Source organism: Narcine bancroftii, chromosome 5 (genome assembly GCF_036971445.1).
Source record: "Narcine bancroftii isolate sNarBan1 chromosome 5, sNarBan1.hap1, whole genome shotgun sequence".
NCBI lineage: Eukaryota > Metazoa > Chordata > Chondrichthyes > Torpediniformes > Narcinidae > Narcine > Narcine bancroftii.
The window spans coordinates 189,618,231-189,637,060 of NC_091473.1; the positions used below are offsets into that span (position 1 = coordinate 189,618,231).

The window sequence follows — 18,830 nt, forward strand, 5'->3', positions numbered from 1 at the left end:
CCTAATTTATCTTTCAAGTAGGATCTCAGTTGGTAATATGCCAGCGCTGTATCTCCAGTTATATTGTACTTATCTCTCATTTGTTCAAAGGATAAGAATCTACTTCCTGAAAAACAATTTTCTATTCTTTTAATCCCTTTTTTCTCCCATTTTCTAAAGGAAAGGTTGTCTATTGTAAAAGGGAGTAGCTTATTTTGCGTCAATATTAGTTTTGGTATTTGATAATTTGTTTTATTTCTTTCTACATGAATCTTCTTCCATAAATTGAGGAGATGGTGTAATACCGGAGAAGTTCTATGTTGTACCAATTTTTCGTCCCATTTATATAATATGTGTTCAGGTATCTTTTCCCCTATTTTATCTAATTCTAGTCTCGTCCAGTCTGGTTTTTCCCTTGTTTGATAAAAATCTGATAGGTACCTTAATTGTGCGGCTCTATAATAATTTTTGAAGTTTGGCAATTGTAAGCCTCCTTGTTTATACCATTCTGTTAATTTATCTAGTGCTATCCTCGGTTTCCCCCCTCTCCATAAAAATTTCCTTATTATTTTCTTTAACTCCTTGAAGAATTTCTCTGTCAAGTGTATTGGCGATGCCTGAAATAGGTATTGTATCCTTGGGAAAATGTTCATTTTAATACAGTTTATCCTTCCTATTAGTGTTAGTGGTAAATCTTTCCAATGCTCCAAATGGCCCTGTAAATGGCCGAGATTTTTATTTATTTGTACACCTAGGTATCTCATTGCTTGCATTTGCCATCTGAATGGTGATTCCTTCTTAAATTTTGAGAAATCCGCATTATTCATTGGCATTGCTTCACTTTTATTTACGTTAATCTTATAACCCGACTCTTCTCCATATTCATTCAATTTCTTATATAATTCTTTTATTGATAGTTCTGGTTCTGTTAAGTATACTATAACATCATCTGCAAATAAACTGATTTTATATTCCTTGTCTTTTATTTTTATCCCTTTTATATTATTTTCTGTTCTTATCAATTCTGCTAGTGGTTCTATAGCTAACGCGAACAATAAGGGTGCTAGTGGGCATCCCTGCCTTGTTGATCTGCTTAAATTAAATTGCTTTGATATATATCCATTTACTGTCACTTTCGCCAATGGCCCCTTATATAATGCTTTAATCCAATTAATATACTTCTCCGGTAAACTGAATTTTTGCAATACTTTGAATAAATAATTCCATTCTACTCTGTCAAAGGCCTTCTCTGCGTCTAAAGCAACTGCTACTGTTGGCGCTTTACTCCCTTCTACTGCATGAATTAAGTTAATAAATTTACAAATATTGTCTGTTGTGCATCTTTTTTTAATAAATCCAGTTTTGTCTAGATTTACCATTTTAGGAACATAATCTGCTAATCTGTTTGCTAATAGTTTAGCTATTATCTTATAATCTGTGTTAAGTAATGATATTGGTCAAAGGAGTCACGTGATGGAGTAGTGGCCGGACAGTGAAATCCAGCCCTCTCCAGAAAAGTCGGGAAAAACAAAGGAAAAGACAAAGGCACAGAAATAAAAGTTACAGAAAAGTGAGTATAAAGGTGGAAAGAAGATGGCAACAAAAAAAGAAAAACCAAAATCAACGGTAAGAAGAGAGGAAGAGAAGACAACGGAGGAAAAAGGTGAAGGCCTTACCTGTCCGAAGAGGCCCGCTGCGGAGAGAGAAACCCACTCCCTCAGGTCGGTAAATAATGGACTACAAAAATGGCTCGCTGAGCCGAGTAAAAGTGCGCAACCGCGCATGCGCGATGCGCATGAAAAAAAACACACCGACGGGAGGGGTGACCAGCTAGGGAGTCAATCTCCACAGCCGGCAACGACAGCTGCAGAACACCTGCAGCAAGAAGAGACCACAGAAGACAATAGAAACAAGAAAGAAGTAAAGGAAAGGGCAACAAAGAAACAACAGATGGCCAACCCAGAGGAAGAAGAAGAGGAAGAGGAAGAGTACAGTGAAATAGAAGAAGAAAAGAAAGGCAAGATAAAGGAGGTACTTTCTCTTATTAAGGGATACATGGAGTCATTTAAAGAATGGCAAACACAGGAATTTAATGATTTAAGAAAAAGAATAAACAACACAGAAGAGAAAATGAATAAAATAGATATGACCTTAACAGAAATGGGAAAGAAAATGGACAAGATGGAAGAGCGGGCAGTAGCAGCAGAAATGGAGGTAGAAGACTTAAAAAAGAAATTGGAGGAATCTAATAAAAAAACTAAAGAGACACAAGAACTACTAGCTCAAAAAATAGATACAATGGAAAATTATAACAGAAGAAATAACATAAAGATAGTGGGCCTTAAGGAAGATGAAGAAGGCAAGAATATGAGGGAGTTTATAAAAGAGTGGATCCCTAAGACCCTAGGATGTCCAGAACTACAGCAAGAAATGGAAATAAAAAGGGCACATAGAGTATTGGCCTCTAAACCACAACCACAGCAAAAACCAAGCTCTATTGTAGTAAAATTCCTAAGATATACTACAAGAGAAAAGGTACTGGAGAAGACAATGGAAAAAGTAAGAGAGGGCAACAAACCACTGGAGTATAAAGGGCAAAAAATCTTCATTTATCCAGATATAAGTTTTGAACTCATAAAGAAGAGAAAAGAGTTCAATACAACAAAGGCGGTTTTATGGAAGAAAGGGTATAAATTTATACTAAAGCATCCAGCGGTATTGAAAATATTTATTCCAGGACAACAAAACAGACTATTCTCGGATCCAGAAGAAGCACGAAAATTTGCAGAACAATTACAAAAATAGACTGAGGGATGAAGACGGGTAATGAGAGTAAAAATGATCACGATTGATATGTATGTGGGTAAAGACAAAAATAGACTGAGGGATGAAGACGGGTAATGAGAGTAAAAATGATCACGATTGATATGTATGCGGGTAAAGAGGTATAAGAGTGAATAGAGACAATGTGCATACGTGAATGTATCTGTACTTAGAGGAAAATATAGATAGTATAGACAAGAATTAATAAGGGAAGGTAATGGAATAGAGAGAATAAGGAGGGAATTAAAAGAGTGACCTTTGTGACATATGAAAAGTGAAATCTTTTCTGGGGGGGGCTGGGTGGGGGGAAATAGCGGTCACTGCAAAATCAGTTGACGCTTGCGAGTGGATTCGCAAATCCAAATGGAGAGGGGAGATGTGGTTGTCCGACAAGGAATAAAGGACAACTCAGGAGGGGAAGGGGAGATTGGGGATAAAGAAGATAGAAATAGGAGAATAAGGAAAATGTTGGATGTTGTAGGAATGTTGTCTTATAAAGAGTTGAAAATAAGAAAACAGAAATGGAAAAGGAGGAAAGGTAATAATGGAAAAACGGAAAGAGAAGATAAACAAAATATAAAATGGCTACGCTGAACTATATGACTTTAAATATTAATGGAATACATAACCAAATTAAAAGGAAGAAACTACTAAATTTAAATGAATAAATGTATTCCATTAGAAAAAATAACATATAGGTTAAGAAATAATATTGAAATATTCGAACAAGTATAGGAGCCTTACATTAAATACAATAGCGAAAACCTACCAGGGACAAACATTACCTAAGTTGATGGAAGGAGAAAGGAAAGAAAAGAATGGACTCAGTAGAATTTCTGGTGTAATTTTGTTGAATGACAACATTGTCTGACTGGGTTAATGCAACCTAGATTGTATACCTAAAATGGATGAGAGGGGGGTGTGGGGGGGGGGGTGGGAGAAAAAGTCACTGTATATGTGTGAAAAAGAAATAGTGTATATCATGGCTAATGTGATTTATGGTGTGAAAAATAATCTGGTAAGCTTTGAGTTTTATCAATCTGGTTGATTACTTCCAGGAGGGGAGGAATTAATAAATCTTTAAATGTTTTATAGAATTCTATTGGGAATCCATCCTCTCCTGGTGTTTTATTATTTGGTAGTTTTTTTATTATCTCTTGTATTTCTACTATTTCAAATGGTTCTGTTAATTTATTTTGTTCCTCTATTTGTAATTTTGGTAGTTCAATTTTGGTTAAAAATTCATCTATTTTCCCTTCTTTCCCTTCGTTTTCAGTTTGGTATAATTGTTCATAGAATTCTCTAAAGTTTTCATTGATCTCCGTTGGATTATATGTGATTTGTTTGTCTTTTTTCCTTGATGCCAATACCATTTTCTTAGCTTGTTCTGTCTTAAGCTGCCATGCTAGAATTTTGTGCGTTTTTTCCCCTAGTTCATAATATTTCTGTTTTGTCTTCATTATGTTCTTCTCCACCTTATATGTTTGTAGTGTTTCATATTTTATTTTTTTATCTGCCAATTCTCTTCTTTTAGTTGTATCTTCCTTCATTGCTAATTCTTTTTCTATATTTACTATTTCCCTTTCCAACTGCTCTGTTTCCTGATTATAGTCCTTCTTCATCTTGGTTACTTAACTTATTATTTGCCATCTAATGAACCCTTTCATTGCATCCCATAGTATAAACTTATCTTTCACTGATTCCGTATTTATTTCGAAGTACATTTTAATTTGTCTTTCAATGAATTCTCTAAAATCCTGCCTTTTAAGTAGCATGGAGTTTAATCTCCATCTATACATTCTTGGAGGGATGTCCTCTAACTCTATTGACAATATCAGGGGTGAGTGGTCCGATAATATTCTAGCTTTATATTCTGTTTTTCTTACTCTATCTTGCATACGAGCTGATAACAAAAATAGGTCTATTCTTGAGTATGTTTTATGTCTACCTGAATAATATGAATATTCCTTTTCCTTTGAGTGTTGTTTCCTCCATATATCCAAAAGTTGCATTTCTTGCATTGATTTAATTATAAATTTGGTTACTTTGTTCTTTCTGTTAATTTTTTTCCCAGTTTTGTCCATATTTGAATCCAAATTCAGGTTGAAATCCCCTCCTATTAATATGTTCCCTTGCGTATCTGCTATCTTCAAAAAAATATCTTGCATAAATTTTTGATCTTCTTCGTTAGGTGAATATACATTGAGTAGATTCCAAAACTCCGAATATATCTGATCTATTATTTCCTCTTCTATTTTAATTGGCACATTTTTACTAATTAATATAGCTACTCCTCTCTCTTTTGAATTATACGACACTGCTGTTATATGTCCTACCCAATCTCCCTTTCATTTCTTGTGCTCCAATTCAGTTAAATGTGTTTCTTGCACAAATGCTATATCAATTTTTTATTTTTTCAGTAAATTTAGCAGTTTCTTCCTTTTGATTTGGTTATGTATTCCGTTAATATTTAAAGTCATATAGTTCAGCGTAGCCATTTCATACTTTGTTTATCTTCCCTTTCCGTTTCACCATCATCACCTTTCCTTATTATCCATTTCTGCTTTCTTGTTTTGAACACTTTATAAGACAACATTTCTAAAACATCAAACATTTTCCTTATTCTCCTATTTAAAACTTCTTTAACCCCATTCTCCCCTCCCCCTCCTGAGTTGCCCTTGTCGGGCAACCACATTTCCCCTCTCCATTTGGATTTGCGAATTCACTCGCAAACGTCAACTGATTTTGCAGTGACCATAACTCCTCCCCACCCAGCCCCCCCTGGAAAAGATTTCAATTTTCATTTGTAACAAAGGTCACTCTTTTAATTCCCTCCTTATTCCCTCTATTCCCTTTCATTCCCTTTTTAATTCTTATCTATACTCTATATATTTTCCTCTAAATACGGATACATTCATATATACACACATATACATCTATATACATATATATATATACCCATATACACACATACATATAGTTCGTGGTCATTTTTACTCTCATTACATGTTTTCATCTCTCTGCTTGTTTTGTAGTTGTTCTGCAAATCTTCGTGCTTTCTCTGGATCCGAGAATAGTCTGTTTTGTTGCCCTGGAATAACTATTTTAAGTCCCACTGGGTACTTTAACATAAATTTATATCCTTTTTTCCATAAGATCGTTTTTGCTGTATTGAACTCCTTCCTCTTCTTCAGGAGTTCAAAACTTATGTCTGGATAGAAAAAAATTTTTTGACCTTTGTATTCCAGTGGCTTTTTGTCTTCTATTATTTTCTTCATTGCTTTCTCCAATATATTTTCTCTTGTTGTATATCTTAAGAATTTTACTAAAATGGATCTTGGTTTTTGCTGCGGTTGTGGTTTCGGGGCTAATGTTCTATGTGCCCTTTTTATTTCCATTTCTTCCTGTATTTCTGGTCTTCCTAGGACCCTGGGGATCCAATCTTTTATAAATTCTCTCATATTCTTGCCTTCTTCATTTTCCTTAAGGTCCACTATCTTTATATTATTTCTTCTATTGTAGTTTTCCATTATATCTATCTTCTGAGCTAACAACTCATGTGCCTCTTTAACTTTTTTAATAGATTCTTCTAATTTCTCTTTTAAGTCCTCTACTTTCATTTCTACGATTATTTCTCGTTTTTCCAAATTATCCACTCTTTTTCCTACCTCTGATATGACCATTTCTGTTTTATTCATTTTTTCTTCTGCATTCTTAATTCTTCTTTTTATCTCATTAAATTCTTGTAATTGCCATTCTTTCACTGATTCCATATATTCTTTAAAAAAAGATATATCCATTGTCTTGCCTTTCTCTTCTTCTTCCACTTCTTTCTGTTCTTCTTCTTCCTCTGGGTTGACCATCTGTTGTTTCCTTGTTTTCTTTTTACCCTCTTCTTTCTTGTTGTCGTTATTGTCTCTGTTCTGCACCTGCTGCTGTGTTTCAGGTGTTTCTCTCAGCTGTGGAGATCGACTCCACAGCTGTTCCCCCCTCCCGTCAGTGTGTTTTTTTTCATGCGCATCGTGCATGCGCGACTCCTCGCGCATGCGCGTTTGTGCACTTTTACTTGTAGTCCCGAGCCCGGGACTTCCACTGACCTGAGGGAGCAGGCTTCTCTCTCCGCGGCGGGTCTCCTCGGACAGGTAAGGCCTTCACCTTCTTCTTCCGACGTTCTTTCTTCTTCTCTTCCCGTTGTTTTCGACTTTTCTCTCTTCGCTGCCATTTTCTTCTCACCTTTATTTTTACTTTGTTTTAAGTTTTAATCTTATACCTTTGTGTTTTGTGCGTTTTTTTTATAACTTTTCCGGAGAGGGCTGGAATTCCCTGACCGGCCACTACTCCATCACGTGACTCCTCTGTAGCTGTTTTGTATGATGCAATTGTATTGTGCAATCTAGTACGTGAGTCTATTTTCCCTGTTGCGACTTTCCAACGTGTGTGAATAAAGATCACTGTTATAATCAGCCTGTGTTCAGACTTGTTGCTCTTCGGACCTGTCAAACCTGTCAAGAGCGCATGACTAGGATAGGATGGCTTTAATATATTCACCGCTTTCCCAAGGCAGCAGGAGTATCAGACAGAGTCGATAGAGGAGAGGGGAGAGGTGTGTGACAGTCTGGACCACTTTCGCATCCCTCCACAGTTTTTTGCGGTCTTTGGCGTGGTGGTTCCCGCCCTACCCAGTGACCCCCACCCCCGACCACTTTGACAAGTCCCCCAACTCCTCACAACGCCTTCAGCTGAGTCCAGAACAACATTGGGGTGAGGGGGGGGGTGTAATGGAGGATTAAAACCATGTACCCAGAAGCTTTTTGCTTATGTGGAACTGACGACACTGGGTCCACACGCAGGTCACCTTACTTTCAGAACTAGCAGATGTAATTAAACTCAGCCATGGGGACTTATCTGAAGATACACTTTGAAATGGAATTCCATTGTGAGGCCCAGGGAAAGCAGTTGTCAAATGCAACACTCTGAAATTGACGAATTGGTCACAACCTGTCTTGCTCGAGAAGTTTTAATGAGTCTTTGTATCTACGAGATAAACCAGGAAATTATAACATCCTGGTTCCATAATAATTAATCTTCTAAATTGTAGAATGTAATGTTCAGTTTTGATTTTGACTGACAAATATTAGAAGGAGTAGGCGCATGATTAATTGTTTTTGGGGTATATAAGCCTGTGGTCCTGCTGCTGAAGTTTAGACTCTCCGAGGGGTGGGAACACCCCTTGTCAAGAAGGAAGAACAGCCAGAGTCCGAGCGACGTCCCGGTCGGGGGAGGTGGAGAAGCTGCTACCAGCGCCCTGACAACCTACTACAAGTGTGCAGTCGTTGCCTCGCTTTGGCAGTTGGGACCAGTCCAAGCGTTGATAAGTATAGTTGGGAAGGGCTTGCATATTGTAGTGTGAAATCAGCTTTTGAATTAGTAATAAACATTTGTATAAACTGAACTGCTCTCGGTGTGTGTGTCTATTTTCTTTCGGTAGCTCAAACACTGTGACCAATCTAAAATGAACAAAATGAGAGGTATAAGTTTACCCAAGACAATTGGCGCAGCGAGCAGGGTTGGTCTCAAGATGTTTTGCCGAAAGAAAGAGGTGAGCCCTGAGCAGTTCTTGATTCCTGGATGGACTTCCAAAGATGATGGGTTTGGCATGTTGGCCAATACCCTGTCTTTGTTGGGACCACCCATTAGTTGGGATGAGAAGTTAGACTCATCAAGTGCACCTCTGGGAGAGCGGGTTGCCACTCTCCTCCGAGAAAGTAAATTTCCTGATAAAAAGGGAACGCTGACGAATGGTTTTTGGTTGCTGGCCACAGCATTACGCCACTCCGTTCAGCGTGAAGCAGAATTAATTCAAAGAGAAGTAGAATCTCAGTGCAAAAGAAAGCAATTAGAGGAGGAGCTAGAAGTCCTGCGACAATGCTGTTCCATGATGAGCGAGATTGTTCGCACCAGTCAGGACAGAGCCAAAGAATGGGAAGATAAGCATGTCCAAATGATTTGCTGTAATATTAAACTCCGGCAGCAGCTCTGTGCAGATAAGGAAAGGCATGGAGTAGAACCTGATCCATATCGTATTCATGCCATGATAAGGAATGGTGACGATCCTGATGTAATTGAGGATTGGGATGGGAATATCTGGAATGACAATGGTAATAATGCACATACTCCTCAGCATGTGTCTAACATACTACCCTCTCCATCTGCTGTTCACGCCCGCCCTATAAGGCAGCAGATTTCCCAAACAGACAGAAGGGGGGATGATGTAAGGGTAGAGATGGAAGGGATAGATACCCCGGTTTCCCATGTGGACCCAGGGGAAAATACCCAAACCCCTGCTTATGCTCTATGGCCTACTCCCTCTGTTGGATGGCCTCCACCTCCTCCCCTAGACTGGGTGGAAGACCCTGTGAGCCAAAGTGGGAACAGGGGTCGGAAGGAGTCAATGATCCGTGATTTCTCTGTAAAAGAGCTGGCTGCCATTGGAGATCGATTTAGGCAAAAAGCAGGGGAACATCATCCCCAGCTGCTGAGTCCTCCTGGCCCAGCTGTGCTTTCTGCTCCCACTGCTGCTTCTATCGAGCTGGCTTCTCCTGCTCCAGTTACTCATGATGAGGTAAAACAATGGGTTAAACAGGCTCTTAAAGATAACAATAGCATGTGGTCCTGGAAGCCCCCGAACCCTTCTGAAGCCTGAAGGTGTGGGCAGGATTCCCGTGTCTACTCCATCGAGACACGGCGCACACACGGGGATCCGCGGCCCTACATACCGTTAACAATCCACTGGGGTGGGGGTAATGATCGCCAGTACTTGGCTTTGGTCGACACGGGTGCAGAGCACTCGGTGATTCCTGGTAATCCCGACCTGTGGACTGGACCGGCCTTTCGAATAGAAGGGTTGGGAGGAACGGTCACCCTGGCAAAGGAAATAAAAGTCTGTGCCATGATGGGTGATAGCCCTTCCCCTGTCTGGTTACATGCCCTGGTGGCTGCTACTGACGAGTGTATCCTGGGTATTAATATGTTGGCCGGTATGGCCCTTAATACTAGCCAAGGGGGATTTGAATTTGGAATTCGAACTATTACAAAAAAACTAGTAGTGGGTCAGGCTAAGTGGGATCCTGTGATGGTGCCAGCCCCCATGAAACCAGTGTGCATTCCACAATATCGTCTCCCTGGGGGAAGGAAGAGATTACTGCCACCATCGATGCTCTGCAAGAAGAAGGGGAAATAGTGACACCTGCCCAGGGTAACACTCGGTGGGTAGCTATTGAGGGACAGGATGATTTAGTCTGTTTAAACACTGAACGCTTATGGTATCGTGAGTGACATGTGTCAGGCTTCTTTGTTCCAGGTTCTCCATTTTACATTCCTGGTGATCTGGCTTAACAGCTGCTTTGATGCCAGCAATTGGATTTGTAATGTCAAGGACGTTCCAGGGGAGTTCCCCGTGGGAAACACGGTCCGATGCATTACACCAAGGAAGTCCTCGGTCACCAGCCTCAAGTGCAGCTTATATAAATATGTTATTGTTCAGCATGTTTCAAAATCTGTTCGTGAGCTCCAGTATCTGGGTATTGTGGCCAACAAGGATAATTTGAGCCTTGGTTGGAATCCTTTCTCATGGCTAACTGCTACATTTGGGGGAGTGGGCCACACTATCCTCCGTTGGTGGCTCGCGTCATTGCTTATCTTTGTAATTGTTGTTTTGATTTCTCTTTTTTCGCTCCCTCTGTACTCAAATACTGGTTAGGCCTCGCAAATGACAGATTGTGACGAAGGGGTGGAATGTAATGGAGGATTAAAACCATGTACCCAGAAGCTTTTTGCTTATGTGGAACTGACGACACTGGGTCCACACGCAGGTCACCTTACTTTCAGAACTAGCAGATGTAATTAAACTCAGCCATGGGGACTTATCTGAAGATACACTTTGAAATGGAATTCCATTGTGAGGCCCAGGGAAAGCAGTTGTCAAATGCAACACTCTGAAATTGACGAATTGGTCACAACCTGTCTTGCTCGAGAAGTTTTAATGAGTCTTTGTATCTACGAGATAAACCAGGAAATTATAACATCCTGGTTCCATAATAATTAATCTTCTAAATTGTAGAATGTAATGTTCAGTTTTGATTTTGACTGACAAATATTAGAAGGAGTAGGCGCATGATTAATTGTTTTTGGGGTATATAAGCCTGTGGTCCTGCTGCTGAAGTTTAGACTCTCCGAGGGGTGGGAACACCCCTTGTCAAGAAGGAAGAACAGCCAGAGTCCGAGCAACGTCCCGGTCGGGGGAGGTGGAGAAGCTGCTACCAGCGCCCTGACAACCTACTACAAGTGTGCAGTCGTTGCCTCGCTTTGGCAGTTGGGACCAGTCCAAGCGTTGATAAGTATAGTTGGGAAGGGCTTGCATATTGTAGTGTGAAATCAGCTTTTGAATTAGTAATAAACATTTGTATAAACTGAACTGCTCTCGGTGTGTGTGTCTATTTTCTTTCGGTAGCTCAAACACTGTGACCAATCTAAAATGAACAAAATGAGAGGTATAAGTTTACCCAAGACAGGGGGAAGGGTATTGTGGCCAAGAGTCCCAGCTTACCGTGCAAGGCTGCAGCCCTCTGGTGGAAGTCCAGTGCCCTGGCATAGTCACTGGTTGTGTTGTAAACAGCGCCAAGGTTCTGAAGGATCACCGCCTCTTTCCGACGCTCTGATCTATCCCTCTGGCAGTAGGGAAGGGCCTGCTCAAAGCACTGAGCAGCCAGTGAGAAGATCTTCAACTGCGAGTAGCTGAGCCCAATGTCATTGTAGAGTTTACCTTTCAGAGTGAAACAGTGAGAACAGAAACAGTGAAGAAAAATGTCCATAACATCAGCATTTTAAGACAACTTACTCTTTATACAAACACAAACCTCAACAATCCCAAGATATTGAATGATACCCAGCGACATTACAATAAAGTCAACACTTCAAGACGAACTTTATTGTCTGTGTAGCCTGCAGCCTGACGTTGTAGAGACGTGTTATAAAATGCTTCATTTATGGGTGGCACGGTTGTCGTACTGGTTAGCGCAATGGCTTTACAGTGGCAGCGATCAGGACTGGGGTTCGAATCTTGCACTGTCTGTAAGGAGTTTATATGTTCTCCCTGTGTCCATGTAGGTCAATTGGGCAATATGGGCTTGTGGACTGAAGTGGCCTGTTACCGTACTGTATGTCTAAATTAAAAAAAAATAGAGATTCCATCTCTGCCCCAGAAAAGATAACAGGGAGAGTTTGCAAAGGAAGGATAGGGAAGGTCAAGTGCAGACAAATGAAACTGTCTGGGGTCGACAACTTGGTCGGCACGGACGAGATGGACTGAAGGACTTGTTTGTGTGCTGTAAAACTTTAGGAGGATGATGCCCAGGGAGGGGAGGGGTCAACACAAGTCCTCCAGAGAGATTGAGGTTGGTAGAACTGGGAAGGTTCATGGGAAATTTATTGGAGGCACTCAATATCAAGAGAAAACAGAAAAAATACGGAGGCATTTTCCTCCGGCAGGAGGAAGCCACGGATCAAAAGTAATTGCCGCAAAAAAATGGAATCAGAATCAGTTTTCATGAATGAGCCACAAAATTTGTAGTTTTGAGTGAGATATACTTTATGTTCATTGTGAAGATAGGGCAGAGCAGTGAGCACAACTCTATTACAGCGCCAGAGACTGGGGTTTGAATCCGGTGCTGTCTGTAAGGAGTTTATACATTCTCTGTGTCTATATGGGATTTCTCCGGGTGCTCTGGTTTCCTTCCACTGTTCAAAATCCCTAGGGTTGGAGGTTAATTGGATATATTTGGGCAGTACAGGCTCATGGGCCATAAGGGCCTTGTAATTATGCTGTTTGCCACATTTAAATTTAAAGTAATTTTACTCATGAATTTTGCTTTGTAAGCTTTAAGGCTGGTAAGAGTCAATTCAACATCAACGTTTAAAAGGAATCTCTGGGTAAACATTTGCTGGACATTGAAGGAAAAAAACAGGTCTAATGAGCCTTTAATTCAAATAGCAATAACTAGGTCATGTACCTTTAACCAACACAAATGCAAGGGTATACTGAATGGAGTGAAACACAAAAGTCCTTGGACGCTGTGATTGCAGTAAAAACACAGAAATGCTGGAGGAACTTGGATGGTCTCACAGCGTCCAGAGAAGGTAAAGATGTATTATACAGACGTTTCGGGCCTGAGCCCCCTTCCTCAAGGTCTGAGTGAAATAGACAAGTGTCTGAAGTAAAGGCTGGGGAAAGGAAAGGGGGGGGGTGTGGAGAATGAGAGGGGGAGGAATCCAGACCTATAGACGAAAGGTGTTAATTGGATATGATAAGAGGAAAGGTGAGAATTGACTTTGGCTCTGCGAAAGCAGACAGAGGGAAAAGGAGAGAGTGAGAGTGAGAGAGGAAAGGAAGAAATAAGATGGGGGGGAGGGTGTTTTTAACAGAATGTCAGATTGGCAACTTTCCCAGTTCGACTCTGGAATGTGATCTTGGCTATTGGGGCTTGTGCTGAATTTGGAGATTTGATGATCGAGGAGCATTGGATGGACAATGTCTGGAGTAGAGAGGTCATTGCACTCTGTTCTCAAACTCCCTTTCAACTCTCTTTCCACGCTCCCTTGAAACTCACCATGATCTGATTCTCACTCACCCTTGAAACTCACCATGATCTGATTCCCACTCACCCTTGAAACTCACCATGATCTGATTCCCACTCACCCTTGAAACTCACCATGATCTGATTCCCACTCACCCTTGAAACTCACCATGATCTGATTCCCACTCACCCTTGAAACTCACCATGATCTGATTCCCACTCACCCTTGAAACCCGTTGGAACCCCTCTCCCACAAAAAACAGGGGCCCCAGTCCCACTCTCATTTTAAACTCCCCAGGGCCCCCATGAACATGCTCTTTGTAAAATCAAGACTTCGAGCCCAAATTTTCTGAAAGCTTAACAGATTCACTGGAAAACATTATATCACAACACTGGGGTTTAATTTTTTTTTAAAGTGTGTCAGTGTGGAAATAGGAGTTATATCCAACTGTTCAGAACTGTCAGCCAAGCATCAATAAATCCCAAGGATGGCGGATGCAAATACAGACCTTACAGGTGACCAGGGATAGGAGGTTGGGCACTGAGGAGTGCAGTAGAACAGAGGGACCTGAGAATACAGATACATAATCCCCTGAAAGTGGCATCACAGGTCGATAGGGTTGTAAAGATTTTGGCATATTGGCCTTCATAATTGAGTACAGGAGTTGGGATGTTATGTAAAGTTGTGGAAGATATTGGTGAGGCCAAATTTGGAGTACTGTGTGTAGTTTTGGTTACTGAACTACAGGAAAGATATCAATAAGATTGAAAGAGTGCAGAGAAGATTTACTAGGATGTTTGCCAGGACTTGAAGAACCAAGTTACAAGTAAAGGTTAAACAGGTTAGGATTTTATTCCTTGGAGTGTCGAAGAATGAAGGGTATAGATAAAGGCAAGTAGGCTTTTTCTACTAAGGTACAAACCAGAGGACATGGGTTAGGGTGAAAGGGAAAAAGTTTAAGGTGGAACATTAGGGGGAAGTTCTTCACACACAGGGTGTGGAACGAGCTGCCAGCTGAAGCGGTGAATGTGGACTCTATTTTAACATTTAAGAGGAATTTGGACAGGGACGTGGATGGGAGGGGTATGGAGTGCTATGCTCTGGGTACAGGTCAGTGGGACTAGGCAAAAGACCTATTTCTGTGCTGTAGTGCTCCATGGTTTGATATAGGCCCAACCTGTTTTGCCTCTTGTAATAGGTCCTCTCACCCCAGGAATCTCCTCCACTTTCTACTCTATCCTCGGGTTACCGATTTCCCCCCACCCCCCCCCCCCACCTCAAACCTCTATCCTCTGGTTACAGATTCCTCCACTCTGGGCAGGACAGTGCATTCACCTGATCTCTAATCCTCTCTTGATTTTGTAAACCTCTATGAGATCACCCCCCACCTCCTCCTGCGCTACAAGAAATAAAGCCCCAGCCCGCTCAACCTCTCCCTGTAGCTCAGGCCCCCCCCCACCCCCTCGAGTCCCAGCAACATCCTCATCATTCTTCTCTGCACCCTTCCTAGCTTGACAACACCTTTCCTACAGCACGGTGACCACAAATATTCCTCCAAACGGGGCTTCACTAACATCTTAGACAGCTGCAACACCACCTCTCCACTTCAGTACTTGGTTCTCTGACTATGAAGGCCAGTGTATAGAATGCCACAAGTGGAAGAATGGTCTCTGCCATTTTAAACACTGTCGTCAGGAGTGACACAGCTTGTAATTTTGCTGTCCCACTGCTCCTGTGACCTGAGTTCACCCTGGATCCGCATGGAGCACTGGGATGTACCGAAATGCTGACAGGTGCTATAAAAACATGTTCCCCCCCCCCCACACCCCCACCTCCCATAGTGGACAGGATGAACTCAGTGGCAAGGCTCACCCAGCAAGCCCTTGTTCTGGATGTGGCCGCAGACAGCCCAACACTCATTCAGCACCTCGGTGATCTCGGTGACCGTGCACTGGTGGCACCGCAACATCTGGCAGGCGGCTTCGTTGAGTGCCACGGCAGCCATCTCCGGACTGCCCCCCTCCCGATAGACCTGGCCCGCCCTCCGGAAGCAGCGGCCGGCCTGCGCTGGGTTTCCTGCCCTGGCCCGGCAGCTGGCGAGCTTCATGCAGGTGTCCGCCTCACCCTGAGGCTGGCCAATCCGGTAGTGCACCAAGGCCTGCTGGTAGTGCCCGGCGGCACCCTCCAGGTCACCCAGCCCCTCGTGGGCAATCCCCAGGTTGAAGGACAGGTCGCCCTGCCTCTCCCCACCCTCAGCTGGCTGCGATCTCTGCAGGAAGTCCAAGCCTTTGGCTGGCCTGCCGGAGGCCACGTATGCTGCGCCCAGGTTGAAGGCGCAGGCTCGCTGCACGGTCTGGTCCTGGCTGTCCAGTGAGATCAGGAAGGCCTTTTTGAATGAGGCCAGTGCCTCCTCGGGACGGTCCTGTGCCAGGGCCTGGCTCCCAGCTTTGGTGAGGCCCTCGATCTCCACCTTGACCTCCAGCCGATCCTCTTCACCCCCACTTCCATTCAGCCGCTTCTTTCGCTTCTTCTTCTTGCCTTGGGGTTGGACAGGTTCTGTGGGAGGTGTCACATCCGAGGCCATGAATCCAGTGGACTGGACAGGACCTACCGAGAGTGAACAGCAGTTTGGGTTCAAATTACAAATATGATTTCACATTTATTTTCAGAGTACATACACGGCATCACATATAACCCTGAGATTCCTTTGCCTGTGGGTGAGGCAGAATTACCACAAGTTGGTAGTGCAAAAAAAACTGTACACAATGTTAACAAACATTTTTTAAAATATTATATTTTATTAGAAGATAAAGTTATAACCACAATTACAACATTAAAACGTTAACAATTACCCAAAAATAAGACATGGTTACATCGAAAAAAAACCTACAAAGACTACAGAAAACCCTACAAGAATTCCTAATCCCCCCACCCCCCTCTATTAATCCTAGAATCTACTACTCCCCCTAAAAAAAAGAAGAAAGAAAAAAAAGTAAGGAGAATAACTTAAATCATTCCAACACTTACAATGTGGAGGTCAAACTGCACCCATTGCCATTCTCAGATTAATATTCATCTCATATTTCTCCAATGGTATTCAAGACCTCATTTCTAAATGCCATCTTTGTAGATTAAGTTCCATCTGGCCTTTCCATGAAACTGCTATTCATTTCCTCACTACTGCCAATGCTAATCATAAAAATGCTATTTGGAATTTATCTAATTTATTGACCAAACCCATTTCAGTAAATTTCCCATTCAGGATAAACTTTTGGATTTAAATTAAATTGCATTTTCAGGATGTCTTGCAAACAATTTCTCAATCTCATCCAAAATCCCTTAAACCTTATCACAAAATCAGATTGAATGCAAAAAAGTACCTCTCTGCTCATTACAACGAAAACGCAAATCCGACTCCCTCAATTTATATCTTTTCAAATGTTCTGGGGTTAAATACAATTGATTATTAAAATTATACCTTACATTAACCAACTTTGTCATCGTGTCCCTATTTATCTTCCTCCAACTATCAATATCAAATTGAATTTGTAAATCATTCTCCCATTTAAGTCTCGATTTATGCAAATCAACCTGAGGCATTTTCTGCTGTAGTAATTTATACCTTTCTGAAATAAACCCTTTCGTTCCTCCATCTCAGACGAATTCTTCAAATAACATTTCTTTAGGAAAAATCATCATACAACATAGACAAGTTGATAATAACAAAAAAGGGTTTTATTAGGAATTTGATATTTTTCCTTTAATCTATCATATGTTATAAAACGACCCACTTCAATGTTAACAAACTGATTGCAATACAGAGAGGGAGAAAGATAATAAAGTGCAAAAATAAGAATCCTTAAATAAGTCCCTGATTGATTTTCTTGTCGAGGAGTCTGATGGTGGAAGGGTAGCAACTGTTCTTGAACATGGGGGGGTGGGGGGGTGAATACCTCTTTTCTGATGGCAGTGGTGAGAATAGCGTGTGCGCTGAGTGATGTGGATCCTTGATGATTGCTGCTGCTCTCTGACGGCAGCGTTCCCCGTAGATGTACTCGATGGCAGGGAAGGTTTTGCCTATGATATCCTGGGCTGTGTCTACTACCTTTTGCAAGGCTTTACACTCTATTGTATTGATGTCCCCATACCTAAGACTGTGATGCAGCCGGTCAGCGCACTTTCCACCACACATCTGTAGAAATTTGCCAGGGTTTCCAATGCCATGCCAAACCTCTGCAAACTCCTGAGGAAGTAGAGGCGCTGATGTGCTTTCTTCCCAATGCCATTAGTGTGTTGGGTCCAGGAAAGATCCTCCGAGACAGTGACTCCCAAGAACTTAAAGATTTGCTCACCCTCTCCACCTTTGATTCCCCATTGATCACTTGATTGTACACCTCTGGATTTCCCCTCCTGAAGTCAACAATCAGCTCCTTGGTTTTGGTGACATTGAGTTGTTGAAGTTGAATAGTAGGGAAAGAAGGCATGAGTAGGAGTGGTCTATAGACTCCCGAAATGTGAGCTCTGGATGGAAGGGAGCACAAATGGTAAACTATCCCAGGCATGTTTGACTGGAATTGCAATTACCATGGATATTTTATTCAACAGTAGAAAGCAGACCTAACAGAGGAGGGAAAGTATTCTGCCTGGAGGCCAGTGACTAGTGGAATTCCACAGGGATCTGTTCTGGGTCCCTGGTCTTTGTGATTTTCACAAGAGGTATGGACGAAGGAAGTTTGCAGATGATACGAAGGTTGGAAGTGTTGTGGATAGTGTTGAGGGTCATCATAGAATACAACAGGATGCAAAGTTGGGAGGAAAAGTGGCAGATGGTTCAATCTGGATAAGTGTGAGGTGATGCATTTTGGAAGGTTAAATTTGAAGGCAGAAAGAACAGAGGGAACTTGAGGTCCAAATCCATAGATCTCTCAAGGTTGCCACACAGGTAGATAGGACAGTTAAGAAGGCCTATGGGATGATTAGGGGATATGGGGAGAAGGCAGGTAGGTGGAGTTAGGTCATAAATTAGATCAGCCATGATCGTATTGAATGGCGGAGCAGGCTCGATGGGCCATTTTTGGCCTACTCCTGTTCCTACTTCCTATGTTCCTATGTATGATGGGCTTCATTAGTTGGAGATTGAGTTCAGGAATCATGAGGTAAATGATGCGGCTCTTTAGATCTCTGGTGAGACCACACTTGAGAGTATTGTGTTCAGTTCTGGACACTTCATTACAAGAAGGATGTGGAAGCTATCGAGAGGGTGCAGATGAGATTTACCAGGATGTTACCTGGATTGGAGAATATGTCTTATGAGGCAAGGTTAACAGAGCCTTGAAGCGATGAGAGGTGACAATGGAGGTCTACAAGATTACGAGAAGCATTGAGAAGGTCGGCAG

General features: G+C 41.9%; 1 protein-coding gene across 1 annotated transcript in view; it reads right to left on the reverse strand.

Moving 5' to 3' along the window:
- The window catches only part of LOC138764419 (tetratricopeptide repeat protein 24), a 77,824-nt gene that overhangs the window by 44,488 nt on the left and 14,506 nt on the right, over window positions 1–18,830 (reverse strand). Inside the window, exons 2-3 of the mRNA XM_069940315.1 lie at window positions 15,307–16,041; window positions 11,408–11,623 (exon numbers count right to left, since the gene is read on the reverse strand). Coding sequence (XP_069796416.1) covers window positions 11,408–11,623; window positions 15,307–16,018 — 928 coding nt within the window. The 5' untranslated portion in view covers window positions 16,019–16,041. The remainder of the gene's footprint in view (window positions 1–11,407; window positions 11,624–15,306; window positions 16,042–18,830) is intronic.